The 23,794-nt window shown below is 43.5% G+C and overlaps 1 protein-coding gene across 1 annotated transcript in view; it reads left to right on the top strand.

The window, feature by feature from the left end:
• Positions 1 to 23,387, top strand: part of SULF2 (sulfatase 2) — a 79,644-nt gene extending 56,257 nt beyond the window's left edge. Inside the window, exons 5-23 of the mRNA XM_053452941.1 lie at positions 1,944 to 2,183; positions 6,374 to 6,525; positions 7,742 to 7,911; positions 9,200 to 9,350; positions 10,768 to 10,943; positions 11,226 to 11,354; positions 11,939 to 11,995; positions 12,353 to 12,482; positions 14,382 to 14,586; positions 15,853 to 16,081; positions 17,152 to 17,248; positions 17,914 to 18,008; positions 18,722 to 18,781; positions 18,940 to 19,109; positions 19,297 to 19,439; positions 21,088 to 21,211; positions 21,444 to 21,474; positions 22,080 to 22,133; positions 22,701 to 23,387. Of these exons, the coding sequence (XP_053308916.1) occupies positions 1,944 to 2,183; positions 6,374 to 6,525; positions 7,742 to 7,911; positions 9,200 to 9,350; positions 10,768 to 10,943; positions 11,226 to 11,354; positions 11,939 to 11,995; positions 12,353 to 12,482; positions 14,382 to 14,586; positions 15,853 to 16,081; positions 17,152 to 17,248; positions 17,914 to 18,008; positions 18,722 to 18,781; positions 18,940 to 19,109; positions 19,297 to 19,439; positions 21,088 to 21,211; positions 21,444 to 21,474; positions 22,080 to 22,133; positions 22,701 to 22,731 (2,444 nt within the window). The 3' untranslated portion in view covers positions 22,732 to 23,387. The remainder of the gene's footprint in view (positions 1 to 1,943; positions 2,184 to 6,373; positions 6,526 to 7,741; positions 7,912 to 9,199; positions 9,351 to 10,767; positions 10,944 to 11,225; positions 11,355 to 11,938; positions 11,996 to 12,352; positions 12,483 to 14,381; positions 14,587 to 15,852; positions 16,082 to 17,151; positions 17,249 to 17,913; positions 18,009 to 18,721; positions 18,782 to 18,939; positions 19,110 to 19,296; positions 19,440 to 21,087; positions 21,212 to 21,443; positions 21,475 to 22,079; positions 22,134 to 22,700) is intronic.
• The last annotated feature ends 407 nt before the right edge of the window (positions 23,388 to 23,794 follow it).

Below are 23,794 nucleotides of genomic sequence, written 5' to 3'. Positions count from 1 at the left end.
AAACCAAAAAGGATGGGGGTTGACTTTGAAGTTCCAAGGCATCATTTGTGTCCTGGCTGAATGCATTCTCTGCTTGGCCTATGAGTCTGTGATCTAATCCCTCTAGTTTCAGGTGTTTTGGGTTGGCCAATGTGCGCTGAACCATCTACGTTTCAGTTATTTTTTTTTTTATATCACCCAATTTGTCGATTTTTGATTTCAGCTCATGCCCTAAAAGTTCCATTCTCTCCAAACCAGTCTTCTACCTCAACCCCAGGACTTTGCGTCCACAAAGCAAAAGCCACCCCGTTCTCATTGGGTCGGGCTCTCTCTCCGGCTAGTGATGAGTTAACCCAAAGTTCCATCTCAACAGTAACAAATGTTTAGCTGTGTTCCGTATCACGGAGCTTCGGCTTAAAAGGTTGTAGTGATTAAATATTAGTTTGTTTGGCTGGCAGTTTAAATATTTAAAGCTGGCCTACTTAAGACTGCCGGGAAGTATATTCTGGAGTTCGGCCTTGAACAGAACTGTCAGTCTGAATTAGCTCGTCGGCTGCGTAGGGAGATTAGATCATATGTTTTCATATCAATGATTGTTGAGCTACGAGGCACTTGTCACCAGAGCGATTTTATTAAGGACTGGTTAGCGTTCTCCGGGGGAGACGTTAGCTTGTACTGTTTTGTCTGCACAGATGCTTCTGTCATACCCAACCGATCATTTTTTAATAACACGTCAAATAAAACAACAACAACAACAACAACAACATTCTCCCGCATCTTTCTCCCTGTTCAGAACTGGATAATTTTTTTTCTGCCATTTCTATATAAACATGTAAACATTAAAACACAACACAAACCCAAACTAGGAATATTATGACAAAAATATCTTTCTTAAAAAAATATTTATTTATTTTTGTTTATAAGGGTTAGACGCTATCCAATTGGCCTATCCAGTTTGGATATCTATCTTTATCCCTTGCACGCTGTCCCTGTTTTTCAGGATTTCCCTACAATTTGGCTTTTTGCCTGAACCACCATAGCTGAGAATCTTTTCTTGCTACTCCAACCATATGTATTATTCTACCCCCCCCCAAAAAAAAGGTGGTCCTGAACCGGAATGCCCCCCCCATGGAATTCATATTAATGTCTTAGTAATTTGGGTTAATTAAATAATTAAAAAGACCCTTTGTGACGTCCCAGAACGTTATCTCGTGACCTTTGCTACATCAATGGGGAAATGGACGCCCAATGCGCATGTACGTGGGGATCACCGTAGATTCCCTTAGGCTCCTTAGATATCTCATGTAAGCCAGTGCTGTCTCTGGATAGAGGGGAGTATCTGGCGCTTGCGCAGTCCTGAGAAGGCGATATATTTTGTGGAACACAAGGCGTTGGAGAGGAAGAGAAATCCCAAACGTACGGAGGGGTAACTCTCATGTTCTTTAAAGTGCGTTGAGAGCTATGAAGGTTAGTGTGAGTGTATTCTCTGTATCTTGACTCAAACGGACAAGTAACTGCCCTCCATGTCTCCCTCCTTTTTTTTTTGTTTTTTATGCCGAAGGCTTTCCCGAAGTTCTAAGCTTCCTACACGGCATGACACGCTTTAAAAAGTTGATAAACATTATTGGAAACAGCCAGAGATGGTGAAAATGTAAAGGTGCACCTTAACGATCCGCACGCCTCGAGAAGTGTTATTGATGTCCGATAATGTCAGCCGCTAGCCTTTCAAGTACACATTTTGTTCCGACACCAGAAACGTGTTACTGTTAAAGAGAAGCCGCTGGATCCGCCTGATTTCGGCTTTTAGGAGTTTAGTACTTTTAGCATTTTAACAAATCAAATTTTTCTTTGCGTAAATGGTCAGAAATGGACACAATCTGTACGTGAACGTCAGTGTTCTGAATTAGAACCTTATCCGGCCAATGAGAAATTATAACGATGGCATTTCCCTTCTGTAATTGCAGGTTCGATGCAAGTGATGAATAAAACTAAACTGATTATGGGCCAAGGGGGCACCCATTTTATTAACGCCTTTGTGACAACGCCCATGTGCTGTCCTTCGCGCTCTTCCATCCTTACCGGGAAGTACGTCCACAACCACAACACCTACACCAACAACGAGAATTGCTCATCTCCGTCCTGGCAGGCCCAGCATGAGACGCGCACGTTCTCCGTATACCTAAACAACACCGGATACAGAACAGGTGGGAACGGCGATCCGTTGAGGAGGACCTATGGGTTTTCCCAAGTAGACTTGGGGTAGAGTTGACATGTTTCCAACTTAATAATGAACTCTTAACGTTCTATACGTGATGCCGCTGTGGTCATTACCCAGACTCAACATCTGAATGAAGGCCAACGTTGAATTATTTTATTTGTTTAGATTTCATTTTACCGCCTTTGTTCTATTTCCTCCCCTTTTCTTGTTCTTTTCATTTCTCCCCACATTCCATACTCCTTTTATTTTAATAATTCCAGGACTTGGCCAAATTTGTTTCACCAATGGACACAGATTTTTTGAGACCCACAAATGTTCTAATTGGATGTTCCTGTTTTTTGGCCTCCAGTTGAAGCAAGTTTGGATCTTAATAGTCTTATTTTTTTTCTGATCTCCGCAATTCCATTTTCCTATTATATTAAAATGTATCTTTCTCCTCTGACATCATCACCTTCTTGTTCCCTGTACACATCAGGGTAGGACGCACAAACAATAGGTTGCCTCTGCGAGGCGTAAAATATTTTATAGATGTATTTCTAAGCCCCAGTCTATTAGCTGACAAATTGCTAACAGCTTTGTTGTGCTCTTTAACAAACGTAAATGCCAACAAATTTGCATCGCTAATTGCATTTGTGTTCTTTTGCGGATGGAAAGTGTGTTTGGGGGGGATTATGTTAATAAGCTTTAAACAACTCACGCTTTTTATTTATTTATTTATTTTTAGCCGTTCACAGGAAACAGTTTGTTTCACGTTTCTGTTAATTTAGGGCACGCTAAAAGGCTATCAACGCGTCTTTTCGCTTCCCCTGACCAAACCTTAAAGAGAATGCACTTCCTGGCCTTTCCGTAGACACCAGATATCCAAGTGATCTGGTTATTCCAAGGAAATTCATGGGGGGAAAAAACAGAGCACTTAGGCCCCTGACTGGTCGAAATGTCCATTGGCCCCACCCACTCGATGGTCAAGCTCTCCACACCTTTCCTAGGTGGTCATTGGTTCGCATCCCCTTGGTCCAGATGAATGTTCCTTGGTATGCCCTAACATGTTGAGAAGTCTAAATCATTTTAATCATAGAAACAACATATTAGATCGAAAGAATAAACCCTAAATATGATAATTTTATGGGGGTTTTTTGCTTCTTTTTTGTTAACTGCTGTTAAGTCAAGGAGTTAATGCGATATCGCAACATGGTTTACTTAACAGACGTCCTCGAATTTGTACACAAGTCAGATGACACCCACATGCATTTTTTTGGAGGCTCCTGCCGAGATCTGTTTTGCAAAGACTCTTTCATTCTGGACGTCTCCATCTGATTTTTTGGCAAGGCGAGCGCAGGAATGATTGTAATTAATTCCTGTATAAACGCAATACACCATGTAAAAGATACACAGGATACTGAAAGGGGGCCAAGACTGAAATGTCACGATTTAAGCAAATACAGTTTTAATTGTTTTATAAGGAAAAAACACATCAATCCCCCGGCTGTTTCATGCTGATCGTTGAAATGATAAGAGGCTTTCAAGAGCAGCCTTTAAGGTTGACAATTAAGACACTATGGATCTCATTGAGGTGACGGAGAGTTCAGCGTCAGACCAACCTCATACACCCTCCGTGGTCTCCAAGCCTAGGAGACCGTCTTCTACCTGTCCTTAGCAGTCTCTGACACTGTCCTCAAGGGCACTGGAACACTTTTAAAGAAGTCCAAGATCGTTGGCAAATATGTAGTTGTAGAAAACCCAAAAATTGATTCTTGTTGTCCGTTTTATGGCACCGTCCATGAGTTACAACCTCCAAGTTAGATTGGGAATTCAGGTGAGCAATGACCAAATATTATGAGAAGGTCACATTCCAGAACTTGGGAGACCTTTTCTAGCTTCCTCTAGACAAAGGTCTACCAAGGCCCTCATACTAGTCTGTCTTTCAAGTGTATTACAGAGTATTGTCCAAGCTGTAGCTATAAAGGATAGTAGCGGGTCATCCTTAAAGATATCCAATGACAATGTCAGGTGCGTCGGGCTCTTTCAATCAGATTCCCCCCATTTTTTGCTAGATCACTGATAATTCTCCCGTCGTGGTGAATAAGGATATCGCGGGTTTAGAAACAAAGAAATATTGCGTTGCCTCCGGAATCTCCCCTGCATGAAAGAGGTGGTTAACGCGCTGTATGTCGAGTCTCTTTAGGCAGTTACAATGTATCTTCTCTGACTTCTGTGACCTTTTAGTGAAAGGAAGTACGTTGGCTTGGAGTTTTGAGATTTAATTGGACGCAACGCTTAAGAAAACTTTTTTTTTTGGGTGGTTTTCATTTCTCGCAGATGTTTATATTCAGAGATATGTTTATTTTTCTTTCCATGCTGACTCCAGAGTCTTGATATTTAAATGGCAGAAGTTGTTTTTTTTTTCTTCTCATAAAAAAGTGAAATATTTTCTACGGTATAAGGATACTTATATTGGAAATTTCCATAACTAAACGGGAAGATGCACTTAGCTTCTTTTTTCTCTTTTTGAAGTGGGGAAAAAAATATTCCCCCGGCACACGGTTTTCGGAATCCATCAACAAAAGGATAATTTCCCCACAACTTTCTAGCGGTGGCGTTTATCCTAGAGTACTATGACGGGAACAAAATCTGACTGTTTTGGGGGCCAAATCTCTTTCGTACTCTTCAGTTTCACAACCCACCACTTCCCGATAGGGTTTGTCCCTTGAGATCTTGAGGACCTCTACCTTCACCTTCAGTTTCTGAGATTGCCGTTAAGTTTTGACATTCTAAACCTCTTTCTCTTGCTCTTGCTTAAAATGTCTTTAAAAAAAAAAAAAACACTTAGAAAAACTTTTTGATGTAGCAACAAACCTATAATTTAACATTTTCCTTATCTAGGTTGTTCTGCAGAAACCATTCTAAAAAATATATATTTTCCAGATTATTTCTCCATCTTTTCTTTCATCCAGTTTTCTTCTTTCAGTTTTGTTCACCCATAAAATTCACCTTTATACCAAATAACATTAATGCTAATATTATATGCATTGTATTTTATTATTTTATATATATTGTTATATTATAAGGTGTGGCCCATATCGTCTACCTCCATCACGCAAAAAAAAATAAATTGGAATTTTCCACCTTAATGCTTGCGAATATACGAAACTTCTTGGGTCTCTTTCTCGCAGCGTTCGAGTGAGGTCATTGCTGGAACGGAAGGCGTCCAAACCAGTTCTTTTCCAAAAAAACAATCCTGACGCTCACAGCACACTTGTTTTTTGCAAATATTGTGTGACTCGGCTTGGCAGAAAAGCATCCAAAAAATGTTTCACCTAAAATTCCCTGTAGGTCTCAGAAGAGTAAAGCTATGTTGTTAGTGTGCTACCTTATAGAAGGCCTTGTGAAGAACCATTGTGTGAGCTGGCCAAAGAACTCGAATTTCTACAAAATTTTAAATTGTCATGTTAGAAACAGGAATTATGTTCGACCAAAGCAGGTTGGTTTGGGAAAATGGCCGAGCTGGACACAAAGAACCCCACTAGATGTTTCTTCACTTTAACAGTCAGTAGAGGACTTCTTTGGTCAATTATTAAGGACCTTGGAGTTCTTCTATAGGGTATTGGTAGTATTGAAAGCAAAGGACAGGACCTGATGGAGATGTATGGACCCATTTAACGGGCTGTTCCACCACTCCTAGGTTTATTTGGTCAACATAGTAGAGCATCCAATTATATCTAGCAGGATGAGCACCTTTGGGAGATACCTCCTTACAATAACAGTTGAGCACCTTGTTTTACCTTCCAGCACATGTTTTGAGGTTCATTATCACATTAAAGTTAGCATTGGACAGACATATTATCCTCGATAAGGAATAAACCAAGAGTCAAAGTTTTTTTTTTTAATATTCTATGATATCTCTAGGTCTTTGAAATCTGTTTCCAAAGTTCTAATAAGTCTTATATGACATCATGTATTCTTCTGGGCTCTATCTCTCCTGCATGTGACGCTTGACGTTCTCCATCCCCTTGGCCCATTTGGCCAGGTCAACATCAGAACATATGACAATTCATAAAATAAGCTTGCTGTAATTAGGACTGATGTGGCCACACACAAACCTTACGACATCAGAACACAAACGGCGCTTGTTCATTGTCCGGTGACACAACATTTTCCTCTCTCCTTGTATTCCTCTAGCTTTCTTTGGCAAATACCTTAATGAATATAACGGCTCCTACGTTCCCCCTGGCTGGAAAGAGTGGGTCGGACTAATTAAAAATTCTCGGTTTTACAATTATACTCTCTGCCGTAACGGAGTTAAGGAAAAACACGGTTTCGACTATTACAAGGTGGGTACAACTTTTTGGTGTGCATGGAGAACTGTGGCATGTCCTCACTTTTGGCAGCGTATAGTGTGTTGACAGATAAAAAAAAACAAACATTCAACCTGCGAACCGGACCGCATTATCCGATGGGTGATGGTATTATTCGCCCCGACCCCTCAGGACAGTGTTTAGGAAAAGAACGATCCCTGGATTGTCCGAACCAAAGTCTGTGATTTTAGGAGGCTCGGACATTCTAATTGTTGCGGTGTATCAGGAGTCCATCGGTCATTTCCTGAGCCGTAGGAGTGTTTTAATATTTTAGCTCCCTGACTCCTCTATGCATTACAAAGGGACAACCGTGGGGAGCTTCTGCCGCACGAAGGGCTGAGCCGGTCCTGGATAATTAACGTTAAGGACTCTTTTCCTCCAGGAAGGGTCGGCCCTTCATAATGCATAGAGAAGCGGGTGAGTTCATGTCTCCTAAAAACACCCAGTTAAAAAAATGTTTTTTTCAATGGCTAACGGATCAGTAGGCTGATCTTAAGAAGCGTGACAGCGTGTTGTACAGCATTACTCTTCCAGGCCTTACATGAGACCTGCCTGGTACCGATCGATCCGCAGGGATTGTGTGACTCGTCGTCAGATACCCTGATTGATTCACGCAGGGCGCGAGCCGAGATTAAGGCGCTTTCTCTTGCGTCTCTTCTGACAGTAATGGCAATTGACGATCTAATGATTAGGCTGTATTGATCAGCCTGCAGTGCCCTACGCCGTAAGGTCCTTTGTGCGCGTATCTCTTTATATCTATATACTGTGCTTGTAAAAGATTGATCATCTAGATAATAAGGTTTCCACGGTAACCTTTGCAAGCGCTAATCGTTTGTATTGATATTTGAGGGCCGAGTAAAGAAGCTATAACGGCAGAAATAAGGTGAAGGGCAACGGCTAGAAGGCATGGAAGTTGGGAATGATGAATCCACGTCTTGGAGTTCAGAAGATGTCCCCAAATTCTGAACCAATCTTTTCTAGTATTTTGGGTCTTTATCTTGAAGAATTGGGTTTTTAGTTGAGACTTGGTTTCAGCTTTTTATTATATATATATATTGTAGCTGAATGATTTCTAACATGATTTCCAGAACAAACTCCAGAACCTTACATTTGGCTATCGTTATTTTTTGAGAGTTTCTTGGGTCGGTGAAGGAAAAACCTAGAACCCAGAATCTTTCTTTCCTCCTTTCAGGACTATCTCACGGATCTCATCACAAATGACAGCATCAGCTTCTTCCGTACATCCAAGAAAATGTATCCTCACCGGCCGGTGTTGATGGTACTGAGCCATGCGGCCCCACACGGCCCCGAAGACTCTGCCCCCCAGTACTCTCAACTGTTCCCCAACGCTTCACAGCACATGTAAGTCATAGAGCTTCTGAAGTATCTATTGTGTTGGGTTTTTCACTAGGTCTCGCTTAATCCAGTCTGTGCGGTAAAGTGAAATAAACATAGCTGCCAACTGTCCTGGTGAATGGCTTTCAAAGCCAGCGTTGTGTGAGGCTGGGGTCCCGAACGTGGGTAATGCCCGGTGCCTGTACTTCTCCAAAGAATGGTTCCTTCAAATAGGGTGACTTGCCATGTGACATTATGATACCGCTGTGTAATATGGGTGGGGGGGGCATCATGATGTCATCTACCCCTGGTCTGATGTAATTGCCTCAACATCAAACAACAGAAGAGAATTGATAAATGCTCTTCAGGGATTCCAGACTAAATCCAAGCTGCGTGGACCCTGGCTGCTGTAACCGTCACCTTGTTTTTGTCGCCGAGAACAAAGCGATTCTTGAACAAAGACATAAAAAAATGTAATGTCGGGTTTTACGGCATCCTCAAACGGAATGTTTAGTTAAAGTAGAAGGGCCCGACGCATTCATCGTGAAGCAACGGTGTTTGGAAGCCGTGACCAAAATCAATAATGCTGCGGGAATCATAAAACACTAATTGGTATTCACAGCGGGGGAGGGGGGGTAGACATTAGCGTTACTGTCATAGGTGCCGTTTAAATAAAGTCGTTTCGTACGCCGGATAAACGCGTCGGGTGATTGCCGGTCTGGTTATCACGAATATCAACTATGTTTTATCGGCAAGTTTATGAATGCAGGCTTCAAAAGCGATTTTAATTTAATTTGGAAGATGGAAATTAAGTTTTATAACGACGATGATTTCAGCTTTTTACTTGCTAAAATATAGTTAAGATTCTACGGCAGAACCCATTATTCTGTAGAATAATCACATATTGTAGTATTAAAGGAAAATTAAACACCCTTCTAAGAGAAATAAATTCAACATCACACCTCCCAGCATTCCCGAACTGTCGGAGGGGGCACATATGTTTTGGGGGTGTGGTTAGAGGCGGGGCTGAAGGTGTGGCTTTATAGACATTTTATTTGACTTTATTCCCTACCGCTGGGTATTTGTGTAGAAGAATAATGGGGTTTTATTTACCATTTAATGTATAAAGCCGTTTCCTGCTGTTTCTATACACATTATCGGGGCTTTTAGGGCTGTAGAACCCTGCGATCCCCTCATACCCAGCAAACATTCTGACCTCCTCTTTCCTCTCCTCTACTTTTTGACTTCACTTTCAGAATTACATTTTCATTCATTGTAGAAGTTAGACCTAATTGTAGACTTTCTTGTATTTTAGCACCCCTAGTTATAACTATGCCCCCAACCCGGACAAACATTGGATAATGAGATACACGGGTGCCATGAAACCAATCCACATGGAATTCACCAACATGCTGCAGCGGAGGCGTCTCCAGACGTTGATGTCCGTGGACAACTCCATGGAAATGGTAAGTAACGAGGACATAACTCTAAATTCTAAAACGAAGGCCAAGTTTGGGGGATATCGATGTTGAACTTCTGTGCTTCCTTAAATAATCACATTCTCTATCCATTATCTGGGTGACTAAGAACGCTCCAGCTTAATAGATCTCTTCGCCTTCTTGTATCTAAAGAAACTATGGAATAAAAGGTATCACCTTTGACTAAAGACTCCATCTTCTCTCGGACAGGGATGACTATGCCTATTTTTGTTATCTAAAGTAAAGGACGCTTTACTTCATTTACAAGTAAAAGCAGATTTCATGGTCTACCTCAAGCTGTGTATCAGCCAGAGAGTGGCCTTGCGTGACCACTCCATTGGAGCCAACCTTCTAATAGAACCTTGGATTTAGAGCCAACCATCGTAAGTCCCAGACGTCTGGTTGGAGAAGTCCCCTAACGCCAGTCCAAGTCCTCCTCCATACCAGGGTCCCATTGGAAGCTTACTTTCACAGGACTTGAAAATATCATCTGAGCCAAGACCACACCTTAGCTAGCGTAATGGGTAAAATTACCCATATTTCAGTCAACAGAGCTGAAAAGGTTCAAGGGCACTATAACAACCAGAATAGTGCTGAAGTAGGTGGTCTGCAAGGGTTAAACGTAATCAATGGGGTGGCCTTTAGGCATAAAGTCGCATGTATCTGAGTTAATTAATAAAAAAATAAAAAAAAAAAACATAATTTTAAAATATATCTCCACCAGCTGAAGTTCACATACTCTGAATTAATAATATATTCATATTCTGATATATTATTTTTTTATTTCCGCGAGGGAGACTCGCTCTATTTTTATTCTCCTAAATTATTAGCACCCGGCTTCAGAGGCAATTTAATAATCTTCTTTCTGTGCTAATGTTTTATTAATCTACAAAATAGACAATTTACTGTTTTTATTTACTTAATAAAACGCATGCAAATCTCTGCTCCTCGACGCACCGAAGCACTCTCGTGGCATATTAATCCACCCGGCCGCCTCGCAGCGGCAAACCCTCCGCCTCGGGTTTTTAATATAAAGAAATCCTCTTAAAGGCCGATATTTTGATGTAAATAAAAAAAAAAAAAAAAAAAATACATGACCGCTGTTCCAATTACAGCTCACGCTACAAGATATACGCAGGCTGTAAATAGGTTTTGAAGTTTAATTTCCTTTTACAAGTAGCACACTTGCTGTATAGGAGGCGTATGATGATGTCATCGCTGTGATGTCATAGGTTATGTTAGCTGTCCAATAACTGCTTCAAGGATATTCCATAATATGTTTTCAATACAACTTCTGTCTTTGTTCTTACTTAGATCTTTAGGGAGGCTTCGCGTGTAATATCAGACAGGGATCCGGTAAACACGTCTCTTATGCTTTTTTGTTTCCTTTTTTCTTTTTTTTTAGGTTTACAACATGTTGGTGGAAACCGGCGAACTTCAGAACACTTACATCATTTACACGGCCGATCACGGCTACCACATCGGGCAGTTCGGGCTGGTGAAAGGGAAATCCATGCCTTACGAGTTTGACATACGTGTTCCGTTCTACATCCGTGGACCGAACGTGGATGCAGGCTCGCTGTACGTCTTTTGGGTTTGTAGTTCATTGAAGATTTCTAGGTGATGTTTGGTTTTAGGGCTGTTTGAAACTGCTGTCCCCGGACCCCGAGTGGTCTTCAGAATGAGTTTGACTATGGAGTAATATGAGGGGTTAGGGGGTCAATAAGGAGAGAAGGGGTCAGAGGGAATGTGTTCCTTAACTGGTTCCGTTTGACGATGATGACTAACGAGTTAGATTGTGTTTCATGGAATCCAACACCGTTCTAAAGTACTAAACCAGAAGTTGTTATGTTCACGTTCTAGGAATCCTCACATTGTCCTTAACATCGATCTCGCACCGACAATCCTGGACATTGCCGGCTTGGACATCCCACCAGAAATGGACGGGAAGTCCATCCTGAAGCTTCTGGACACCGAAAAACCGGTCAATAGGTGAGAGTGGAGGCCGGGCTGCCCCCTTTAACAAAAGCACAATAAAGTCATGATGATGTGTATATAATGGGGGGGGGGGTCCCCAGCTAGACCTTCAGGAGACCTAGAGTAGCCAACACCGTCCACCAGTGGGAACTATTTTTCCATAGATGATCTTCTAAGCCTGGTTGGAGTAATTGGTATGATTTTGTTATTTATTTTTTATTTAATGAACTTAAAATAAATTATAGTTTCAGACTTTTGCGACCTTCAAATGCATTTCTAAAGGGGTTTTTTTCTTTTAATTTCACATTCTGCAAAATGGTTTTGTTTCCGCGGAAGAACATTTTTAAGCGGCTTGTCCTTTCCAAAACTATCCAAAAAATCCAAGTCACGAAATGCCATTTATCCACAATTACTGTAATAAACAGAAACGTCCGCTTAGTCTTTTTTTATTATTATTATTATTTATTTGTCTTTGAGAGGGTCGTACAAAACAAGCTGCTATTTTAATAAATACCAAAGCGTTTAGGAACGGGAAGAAAAACAGGTTATGTCGTAAAATAGTTTTTCACTAAATACATCTTTCTTTCTTTTTACAAAAGGTTTCACGTCCACAAAAAAAGCAAAGTTTGGAGGGATTCGTTTCTGGTGGAACGAGGGTGAGAATGCCTTATTTTTATTTTTTTCCCCATTTCTTTAGCACATTTTGGTAGGTTAAAGACAATACGCACTTTTTGAAATGTTACATTTTATTATTTTTTCATTGAAATTGAATTCTATTAATTGTGCTAATTTAACATTTAACGAACAGGCAGACGTTAGCGGAGGTTTGTCGGGTTGAAAACAATTGTGGAAAATGTCATGAACTATTCTAGGAATAAAACAGCACGTTTTGGGTCTGTAATCTGCCGAGAACACAGAATCGTATTTTCGGTGTGTGTTGAGCTGTGAGATTACACAACGTGTGACGGTCTTGTGTCGCTCTGTTAACATACGGAACGCTTACAATTTTGTAGAAAATTGTTGCACAAAAGGGAAAGCGAGAAAGTGGACGCGCAGGAGGAGAATTTCCTGCCCAAGTACCAGCGTGTGAACGACTTGTGCCAGCGAGCGGAGTACCAGACCGCGTGCGAACAGCTGGGGCAGGTAAGAACATGCGCCGCTTTACACCAACTTCAAGGAAATCGGCATATTTTAAAGATTCAATCAGTGCAAGGGTTTTTTTTCTTTTTTCTAACCCCCTCTGGCCCAGTTACACAGCGGCAGAAGTTCCTCCGCGGTGAACGGACCGGTAAACGAGCTAAGAATTGAGCAGCCGTCTTTTTTTTACCGGTCAGAGTTTGCGTGCTGCCCCTTTAAGCACCTTCCTCAGTTTTTACCCCCCCTATAGACACGCGACACGCAGGCAGCCGGTCCGAGGAGAGGCTTTAAAAGTCTGTTATATCCAATCTTCCTAAACACTCTTTACGAAGAAAGTTTCATGTAAAACTTATGTTTGTTTTTTTTTTTAATTAATTTATTTAAAAAAATCTCTTCCCTACGCTGAATACATCGTTTACAGATTAGACGTAGAAATTTCTATATATTAAACTTACATTTATGGTCTGGAGTGGCTGGTGGGGCAGGAATAACTTCACTATAAATTGAGAGAGGAGAGGGACCCGGAGACTCCAGGTTAAACCCAGAGAGTATACCACAGAAGCGGCCGGCGTTCTCCCCCATTAAGTTATTGCTTCCCTATTCAGCCGCTGATTGGTTCAGACAGCCTTTATAAGGAGTCAGGAAAGAAAGGGCAAGAAACTGATTGGATAATGCTGGCTGTGCCACAGTCTGCCACCGATCTCTGCCACCGAGGGGACCCTTTAAACAAATGATAAAAAAATAAATAAAAAAAAAAAGTATTCACCATATACGGTCTTATTTGCATAGAAACTACAAAATTAACATGAATTAAAAATATTCGTTTCGTTATACTAAAAGCCGCGTTCCTCGACCGTTGATGCTCTGACGTGGGGTCGGGTATCGCACGCTTAACGCCTGTTCATGTCCTAGCACATTAAGACATATACACGTTTCACCAACACTCTGTGCCGAAGCCGCGTTCCCTTTTAGGAATTAGATTTTCCCGGCGTCTCCGCGCCTTTAGGGGGTAAATAGGAATCGGCTAAAAAAAAAAAAAAAAAAAAAAGCCACCTCCATTCTATGGAGTCTCTGCGCTCCGGACGCGGCTCCGGGATCCGTGCCGCGGTTCATGAACCCAATAAAATGTGACACAGAAGTTAAGCTCTCAGTAAATGTTTTCCCTTCTAAATTCTGCTGAAAACGCTGACTCGTCAAAGTAAGTTTGCTTAATAACGCCGACCGTTTCCTGCCCTCCTCCCAAATCGCTCAAAAGCCAGATAAACAGATTTCCCCCGACGTGCCGTCAGACCCCGGGGAAGGGTGAAAATAAATGATTTCACTGGATTACTGGGCTAGTAAATTCAGGGTTACGTTTTTTTTGTGTGTTTTATGGGGCAAATATTTTTGTAGGTTAAAAAAAATAAAAAATAAAATTGCTTAAATTGTAAAAAAAAAATTCCAAATGACCAGCAAGAAACTTTAAATTTTAGAAGCACTCAAATAATAGTTTTTATCTGAATATTCCTTGAAGGATCAGTTGTCTTTTTTTAGTTATTATGGCCGTGTTTATGGTTTCGATAAAGGTTGGCGATGATAAATTCCTGCGTTTCTAAAGCCCCCTCTTTTCACTTTGAAGCAGAGGTTTTGTTTAAGGGTCAGGGGGATTTTCGGGTGTCAGTACCACCTGGAGTCTCCGAGTAAATTTCTTCAGTCTCCAGGCAGGGGGAGTGTTTAGCCACACCTACTCCACACCCAGTAAAAGCTTGCCCAGCCCCTGCATGCTGCAGGCCCCACCCACTCGACAAAGCCACTCCCCCATGGCACAGGGGAGCTCCCCAGGTGTCTTTGTTGTTATCTTGGCTTTCGCTTCGCCGTCTCGTGTTATTTCTGATTTTATGTGGGGTTTTTTTTTTTTTTTTTTAGAAATGGCAGTGCGTCGAAGACACAAACGGCAAGCTCCGACTTCACAAGTGCAAAGGGATAGCGAGTCTTACGGCCGCGCCGGCGCCCAGCAGCAAGACAGCCTCGAATCTAATGACCAATTACTACAGCGACGAATGCAACTGTGACAGCATCAACTACAAAATCGCTGCTCTGGGGCGGAAAAAGAAACTGCTCACCAAAAAAAGTAAGTCTTCAAACTCGGCGCTCGCAGACAGAATTTGGAATCGGAGTAGTTGCTGTTAGCCTTGGGCGTTCCTTTGGTGAGGCGCCTCTCCACCGTTCAACTGTATAGTAGATGCCCCCGCGCAGGCATTTACGGCCTCAACGAGGGGCTTCAGCTGTACCTGGCAGAGATCTAGCAACCAACGCCTCGGCAGAAAATGTTTACAGAATAGGGGCTTTTAACTAAAATCCGAGGCGGCTGGAAATCCTTCGACTCTTCTCGCCGCCTTTAGTGTCTCGTGTGGTTTGCGTTCACGAAGTGAAGAGTACGCTTTGTGACACGCCGAAAATCTAACGTTACCCGTCTCCGCGGGAGAAATAAGAGCCAGATGTTGGAATGTCAAGGTCTCCAGCGGAGAACAAGATGAATCTGTTACTCCGCAGCACCAAAAAGAACCAAGATGAGCCTTCTGGGTGTAGGGAAAAAAACCCAGAAACCTTAACATGTATTGTGTATACGCTCTGGGTGGGTTTAATGAGGGAGAATTATGTGATATTTTACACACACCCTCCGCCAGTCGTCCCTTTCCTGCTCCCACTACTACGGCTGTGAGGGCTCATTGAAAGGGGCCCTGGTGAGACGTTGCATTCCCGCACCGGTAGTCACTGTCCCTATACATGGTACAGGGTATAGAGATAAGAAAACCAGCTGCGGGACGTCCATCCAGAAGGTCCTACGGAAATGCGTTCCACTCGTGGTTTTAATCATAACGCCATGAATTTTGTGTCACGCACTTCTTCTGATGGCCTTAATGGACCCCGATTCCTCGTTGTTTGGCGAAGCTGCCAACGTTCCCCCGCGAGGACATGCGCGTTCCTGTCATTTTCTTATCCTGCGGCTCCGTCTAGTGGCTGGTTTTAGGTACAAAAATGGAAACCAGTTCCAGTCCTGTTAACCCATTGCACAACGCTCCGGAATACGGTGCCGCTATTTAAAACAATAAATAACAGGTCACGCATCTGTCTCAGAGGCAATTTATTTAAGTGGGCCAAGTACCAAATCTTACCGAGAACAAAAGATCCAGTTGATGTCTTACGAGGCAAATGATTTATGAAAGATCGGATGAAACTCAAGCCTCAGGTGCCCAAAACCTCAGAAGTTTAGGTCCTTAACTTTGATCCCCAGGGAAGGTCACGGGGAGCGCCTGCCGTCTTTAATCCTGTGAGTGGCGTGTTTTCTGGACCAGTTGCAGCCGGTTGAGCTGATTTTTTTTTCTTTGTCTCTTAGAGTACAAAGCAAAGTACATGAGGAACCGCTCCGTCCGCTCCGTGTCCATCGAGGTCGATGGGGAGATCTTCAACGTGGGTCTAGAAGAGGAGTACCAGCCGGTCGTGCAAAGGAACATCTCCAAGAGGCACCTGGAGGACGATGAGGACAAAGACGGAGAAGACTTCAGTGGGACGGGAGGGCTCACCAATGAGCTCGTAGTACCGACTTCCGTTAAAGTAACCCATCGGTAAGAGTTTGCCGTTCTGTAAACATGCGCACAGTCTTCAGTAGGCTTCCGGTGGCACGGCGAGAGGGCTACACCTTCTGCAAGTGAAACAATCTAACACGTCAGGTGTTGCTGCCGCAGGATGCTCTTCGGGTCAGTAGTCTGAGATGTTCCGCACTGTATCAGTGCAATAAATTATCTCCAGCAGGGTCAACCCCGGGCTGACAATCCAATTCCTGAAAAGGGTTGCATTTGGAGGACATCGGTGTCGTCGTAACCCAGCTACAGATCGCTGTGTGCTCCTCAGCCTACGTCAGAGCTTCCCGCGCACGCGACGTCACACAGCAAGCAGGGAACCCAAGCCCACGTAATACAGAGGAACACCCGATATCCGGGGTCCCGGGGCCTTTTGATTTGAGAAACAATAGTTATTTCTTGACCCAGACAGTCGTGCGGAAACTTGCTGACTGATCGAATCCTGAGGTTAAGTCTCATAAACCAAATACATTAATCGTTAAAAATTAAAGGGATGCTCCAGCGTCAGAGGCAGCCTCCTTAAGAAATAATGCATATTACAGTATATATTCATTAAGGCTGTAACTTTTAGCAGAAGCTGCAGCTCCAGGAACGCCTACTCCGTTGGCCAACGTTTTGTGCCAATGATTGGCTGCTTAATGGGAGGAAAATGGTCCCGGCGATCATTGGCAGCGCTTTCTGCATCTCGAAATATAGAACGTGTCAGCAGATAAGAACCATTCGGCCCATAAAGTCTGCAGGCGCACGGGGGTCTCGTTAGAACCCCCACAGAATGCTCAACAAGCCATCGCTGGAGCCGGCTGGGCAGATGGGGGGCAAAATGCACATGGGGTGATTCTGCAGAATCCCCCTATATATTTGCAAGGGGTACACTACTTACATTTAAAGGGACCACACAGCGGGGCCGCTCACGTGAGCGAGCGACGGTCCACCCCGCGGTCCGGATACGATTGCGTAACATCTCGCTCGCGGAGGACAGTCCGCTCCGCAGAGGAGTGGAAAGCGAGTCCCGGCGCGCTGCGCGCAGTTTTAACACGGCAATATCTTCTGCACAGCTGCTTCATCCTGGCAAACGGCACAGTGCAGTGCGACCTGGATCTGTACAAATCCCTGCAGGCATGGAAGGATCACAAACTACACATTGACCACGAGGTTAGTGGGGGAGGAGGATTCAAAGAGATCCCCTCCAAGGGAAAGGACCCCGTCTTAACCCTATCAGCACCAGAAGCAAACAGTCACACACTCTATAGGGGCAATGGCAACAATTCATCCGAGAGGTCGGGGTGGGGAGGAATGAGAAACTCATTTATCATCGGTATTATAGTCGGGAAAAGTTTTCACTTGCAGGATTTGCCCTTAGTGCTAGGAAGATAAGGGCAGAGTATTATGATGTCATTCTGAAGCGCTTGACCTCAAAAGCAGGGAGTGCCTAGATATCAGCCGACCCAAAGCCCATCACAGGGGTGGTAGCAGCGATTCACTAAAGGTGGAAACCAAGTGGTTCCTATAAACAGTCCTTTTGGAAACCATGATTTGTCAGGAGGTAAAGATATTCTCATTCCAGTCACCTGTATTCAAGCAGAGATTCCAGCTGTGATATAGCAGGGAGAAAAGCACCCATTGGGAAGCTTAAATGAGTTATGAGAGGACCATGCGAAGACTCTGAGATGGGCCGAGACGCGAGATTTGGGTTAAAACCTAAACTGCGTCCGCGTCGTTAGCGTTGAATGTGTGCCGCGTGTCCGGACGCGGCCTGTTGTAGCCCCCCTGGCCAGTAACGGATGATTCTCACAAAACGTTTGGTGCTTCTTCCGCAGATCGAAACTTTGCAGAATAAAATCAAAAACCTCAGGGAGGTCCGAGGCCACCTGAAGAAGAAGCGGCCGGAGGAGTGCGACTGCAGCGAAGTCAGGTAATACACGGCCTCCGTAACTCATGCGATCTAACCCCGTCCTCAACAGCCACGAAGCGATCAAACCCCGTCCTCAGCCGCCGCGAACTGAGCCAAACTTAATCCACGGGTCCTTATTTCACCGTCTTTACAGAATTATATGGGAGCCCCCCCCCTTTATTTCATACTTTGCTGCTCTGAAAGCAAAAACGAGGAGTTTCTCCCCAAATCAGAGCGGCATTTAAAATACTTTAACGGGACGATCCCAAGTGAGGGTATGAGGGGAATGTATACATCGTGTCGGCTCAGGTACAAGGAACTGAATTAGTTAATAGTAAAAGGGCCTAAGTTTTGGGGGCTTCACTCCGCGTGTGATATCACCGCACGGCACCGCATGCAAATGAGCAAAAACCGCCGCCACAAGAGGAGCCTATGAATATCAAATGAAATAACTATTAAATAATGTGTGTGTTTATATTTTATATAATAAGTATATATTAGAGATATTAAATATATAATACATTTAATATAATACATACATTAAAGGATAATAACTATTAAAATAGCTATAAAATATTTAATGTGTATATATAAATAAAAAGTATATTAGATAATAAATATATATTACATTTAATACAATACATACATTAAAGGATAACTATTAAGTGTATATATTAAGTTATAACAATGTTATTAAATAATAAATATATAAATCTGCTTTCTTCCCCCTCCAGTTATATAAAACATAAAAAAGGCAAACTGAAGCAGAAGAATACAGCCGTGCATCCGTTTAAGTGAGTACGGGTCGCAGCCGGGGCATTCTTTATACACCTAATTATGATATCCAAGCGGCCACTAAAACGCTTGCCTTGGCTCGGAATCTTTTGCTTTTAAACAAGTTACAACGTTTGCGATGAGAAAGTCGGCTGATTCTGTTATTTCTGTAAAAAAGGAAAGCCGTTAAGGAGAAGGACATGGTTTGGCTGCTCCGCGAACAGAGACGCAAAAAGAAACTGCGTAAACTGCTGAAAAGAATGAAGAATAACGACACGTGTAGCATGCCCGGGCTGACGTGCTTCACGCATGACAACCAGCACTGGCAGACCGCCCCCTTCTGGACACGTAAGGAATTACGCTCCATCCATAGAAAGTCAATAACACTTAAATGATAGTCTTTGTAACAGTTACTGGTTGTAACTGGTGTCTGACTCAAGATCGGAGGCAGGTAATGTTCCCTAAATGCCACAGCGGCTGAGATGGACTACTAAAGATATCCTAAGAATCCTAAACCCTTGTTTTATTTCCCCAGAGGGCCCGTTCTGCGCATGCACGAGCGCCAACAACAATACCTACTGGTGCTTAAGAACAATCAACGAGACGCACAACTTCTTGTTCTGTGAATTCGCCACCGGCTTCCTGGAGTACTTCGACCTGAACACGGATCCGTACCAGGTAAGCAGAATAAGATAAAGATTTAAAAAACAAAAAAACGGCAAAATAAAGATTAACACCAGAAAAAAAAATCCATGACCCCTTCAGTGCCATCAACGAGCAAAAAAACGAGCAATTGAATTTTTTATTTTTTTTTATAAAAAAAAGTAAATTACCGTATCTATCGGTGTATAACACGCACTGGTGTATAACACGCACCCCCATTTTAACAAGGAAATTTGAGTAAGAAAAAATAATTTTAACTTGGAAGCTATGAACTTAATGTTGGAATAATATTTATTACATTATAACATTTATTATAACATTTATACCACTTATAAGGCAAATATGAAAGAAAAAGCACTTCTTTGAACAAAAAAACTGAACAAAAAAAACTTAATCAGAATCACTGCTATCTGGGAAACCACACACACACAGTAAGACACACACACACTCAGACACACACAGTAAGACATACACAGTAAGACACACACACTCAGACACATTCACACTAAGACATACACACTCAGACACACACAGTAAGACACACACTCAGACACACACACAGTAAGACACTCACACACACACGCTAAGACACACACGCTAAGACACACACACTCAGACACTCACAGTAAGACACACACACAGACACACACACTCAGACACACACAGTAAGACACACACACAGACATACACACTCAGACACACACACACTCAGACACACTCACACTCAGACACACACACTAAGACATACACAGTAAGACACACACTCAGACACACACACTCAGACACACACACACACTTAGACACACACTTAGACACACACTTAGACACAGACACAAACCTAACCCCCCTTCTCAGGCTCTCCCCTCTCCCTCCCTAACCCCCCTTCTCAGGATCTCCCCTCTCCCTCCCTAACAACCCTTCTCAGGATCTCCCCTCTTTCTCCCTAACCCCCCCCCCCGGTCACTTACCTTCAACTCCTGTGTTGGAAGCGTGAGGCGTTTGTCTCGGGTGCCGGCGCTTCACTGCTGAGAGCCGGCGTCTGACGTCATATGCCGGCGCCCAGCGTGAAGCGCCGGCACCCGAGACAAACGCCTCACGCTTCCAACACAGGAGTTGAAGCGCTGAGGCAGGCGGCGGCCGCCGCCAGCGGAGGAGTCCTGGATTTCTGTCAGTCAGGGGGGCCCGAGAGTTGCCGAGCGGTCGTCTTCAGCAACCGCTCGGCACCCCTTGGGCCCCTCTGACTGGCAGAACTCCAGGGCCCAGTCGCAGTTGCGACCCCTGCGACCCCGGTAGTTCTGCCACTGGCTCTAGGATTTATCGGCGTATAACACGCAGGTAGGGTTTCGGCTTCATATTTTAGTTAAAAAAGTGCGTGTTATACGCCGATAAATACGGTAGTTACATTTGAGTTTAGACTTTGGGTCATGAATAGCATTCAAATAATGTCTTTGTTTCGCTAATAAATACCCCAATGTGTCCCTTTCATTGTAAATTGAACATGGTGCCCACCGCTATCGGCAGGAGATTCCAAACCTGTCCCGCTTCTAAGAGATAACTTACCGCTCCTCACCAGCGAGGACCGCGACGAGGTCCTTTAAGTTCGGATTTCTTTTTCCCGCGGTTTGGCTCGGATTAACCCACGTGGCGTCTTGTGTCCCCTCAGCTCATTAACGCCGTTAACACCCTGGACCGGGAGATCCTCAATCAGCTGCACGTCCAGCTCATGGAGCTGAGGAGCTGTAAGGGCCACAAGCAGTGCAATCCCAGGACGCGCACCCTGGATCTCGGTAAGCAATTCGCCTGCAAACACTTCGTAAGAAAAAGATTCAAAACATTGGCCGAGCCGAGCCCAGATGGTTGCCGGTCAATCTCTGCTTCAAATGTCAGCTTCTTATACGACCGTCGACGTTCCAAAACAGACACTGTAGCAGCAACGCGGATGAAATGCAGGCAATTGCTTGCCTTGATCGACTCCATACTGGTTGACCTCGTTGACACGTTTCTCTTTTTTTTTTTTAGGGCTGAAAGAAGATAGTTTTGAGCAGTACAGGTAACTTGGTGCATTTATTTAAAAACATTTCTTTGAGAATATTTATTCTCCTTATGGGATACATTTTCTTGTTGCTGGGCACCATTGCTGCCAAAATAATACTCATTGGCCCTCCGGCTGCTCCGGGCGGTCCCCGTGTCTCCTGAACCAGTTACAAAGCAGGATAGATTTTAAAATATGCGATGCCGGTCGATTCTGCGGGACGGGAGAACTAAGCAGAGCCGGGCACGGGGGAAATAGATTGGCTTTAGGGGCTTAAATTCTTTGAGTAAAATGTATGAGCGTCACACACGAGGTATCGGTAACACAACTCGAATCTCACACTCCTTAATCACCGATCTCTATACCTTTTTGGAACATACCATCAGTACAAGGGGGGGGGGATAAATGTAGCACAAAACATCAAAATTTGTATCAGCAGAAAAGTGACCAATCACGCTGCGCAGCCGCAGTCCCCAAAAAAGGATGGCAGAAATGAAATAAAGATATTCAGCGCGTGGGTGAAACTACTTCTGGGTCATGTCTAGCGCCGGACGTTACCGTTATACACATTTCGGGGCTTTGTCTCGCATTCCCTGTTGGTTATCGTCTGCTTCTTTCATTAGGCAGCTGCAGCGTCGAAAGTGGCCAAAAGTGAAGAAACCGTCGTCTAAATCCTTGTGAGTTTTGGTTAATATTTCTCTGTGATTCGTTCAGAATTTGTCACCTTTTGTGTTTCTTTTCCCCGAAAACTTCCAGGAAAACGTTACAAGAAATTAGATATTTTTGTTGGTGAACTCAGACTCCCTGTAAGTAGCAAAGTATTCCACATATCCTAAAAATAAGAAGCCCGCTAGTTGTAGGACATTTTAAAAAGTTACTTTTGGACAGATTTTACCCAAAAACTTTATGCACAGTTGGACAATCTTAAGATACATATGGCGAAAATATCACTAAAAATATATTTACCAAAAAATTACCTATTTGCCAACAAAAAAAAAAAAAATCACATCAAAATGCATCTTTTACCTGAAACCGAGCAAATATTGTCGACAGATTGTCAGTGTCGGGAATAGTCTTCTAAAAACAGGTTGGTTGCCCACATCTGCCCCAAAGAATGGGGTAACGGGGCAGTTATATTATAACAGCCGGGGCTTTATCTTTAAATAACGTTTAGCGAAGGGAAGTCCTCTGCGTCGTCTCCTGCCCAGAAACCCCAGCCTTACTTGCTTTGTGTCGTCCCGCAGGGGCCAGCTGTGGGAAGGCTGGGAAGGATAATTCGACGAGCGAGAAACCGCCTCCCAAAACTAATCAAAAACTTGAAACATTGTAAACCCCGGAAGACGACCAACGGAATTCTGTTAAAAGACTTCGCAGCGCGGAAAGCGGACGAGCCGTGGATAGACAGCGACCAGAAAGACAATTATTTGTAACGAATGACGTGGCCAGAGGGGCCGGGACCTTCGGATTCCGCCGCTGCACTCGCTTTTTATTTTTGTTTTGTTTTTTTTGTCTCTAAACGTTCCTCGCTGCCGAAGACTGTTTTTAAAAGCACCACTAGCTTCCTCCGATGACGACAAGCAGACAAATATATATACATTCACACATCGTCTTTCTACACTCGCAACTTCATTCGTCTGGAACGAGGGGGGGGGGGGGTCTACACAAATAACGGATACAACAATTACCGGAACATCCACAATCTGGAAACCCGATGGACAATCTACCCATGAGCTGAAATACCACTAAACAAACCCAAAGCCCTGTCGGAAACACTAACAGGAATGCTACACACCCCCTATTCATCGGCGTCCAGCACGGAACTCGGTGTAGACCCTTCGGGGGGAGTAAATTCCACATCTCTTCGATTATAAATTGTTACTATTTGTTGCTTAATAAAAAGTTCATAACCGATCGACTTTTGATACACAAAATGCAACCGTTTTCTATGTCTGTTTCGTCTTAACCTAGAGCCGGCGCGTAACGTTCGCAGCGCATGCGGTCAGAGAAAGGCTACGGAGTTTGGGGGCCGGCGGGTTTTATTTGTACAAAAGTGAAATGTCTCGGGATGTTGTGTCAATTATTAAATGACCTCGTTATAAGACCATTATAAGCAGGTTAATGAAAATATTGTTGGGTTACATCGCTAGACACCTCCTTTATTGGCACGCCGGCTGCAATATTATTAAAGCGGCGCACGCTCCGCGGAGACTTTCTATGGTGTTTTGTAGAATAAGAAAATTGCTACCGGGCAAAAAAACCCAAAACATAATAGGCATTAAACTCAAATCATACCGGCGCTGAGACACCAAGAAATAAAGGTGCTGTTTGGTATAGAAAT

Source organism: Spea bombifrons, chromosome 13 (assembly GCF_027358695.1).
Source record: "Spea bombifrons isolate aSpeBom1 chromosome 13, aSpeBom1.2.pri, whole genome shotgun sequence".
Classification (NCBI taxonomy): Eukaryota; Metazoa; Chordata; class Amphibia; order Anura; family Pelobatidae; genus Spea; species Spea bombifrons.
Note: the sequence above shows the minus strand (reverse complement) of the source record. Positions and strands in the feature narration are given on the sequence as shown.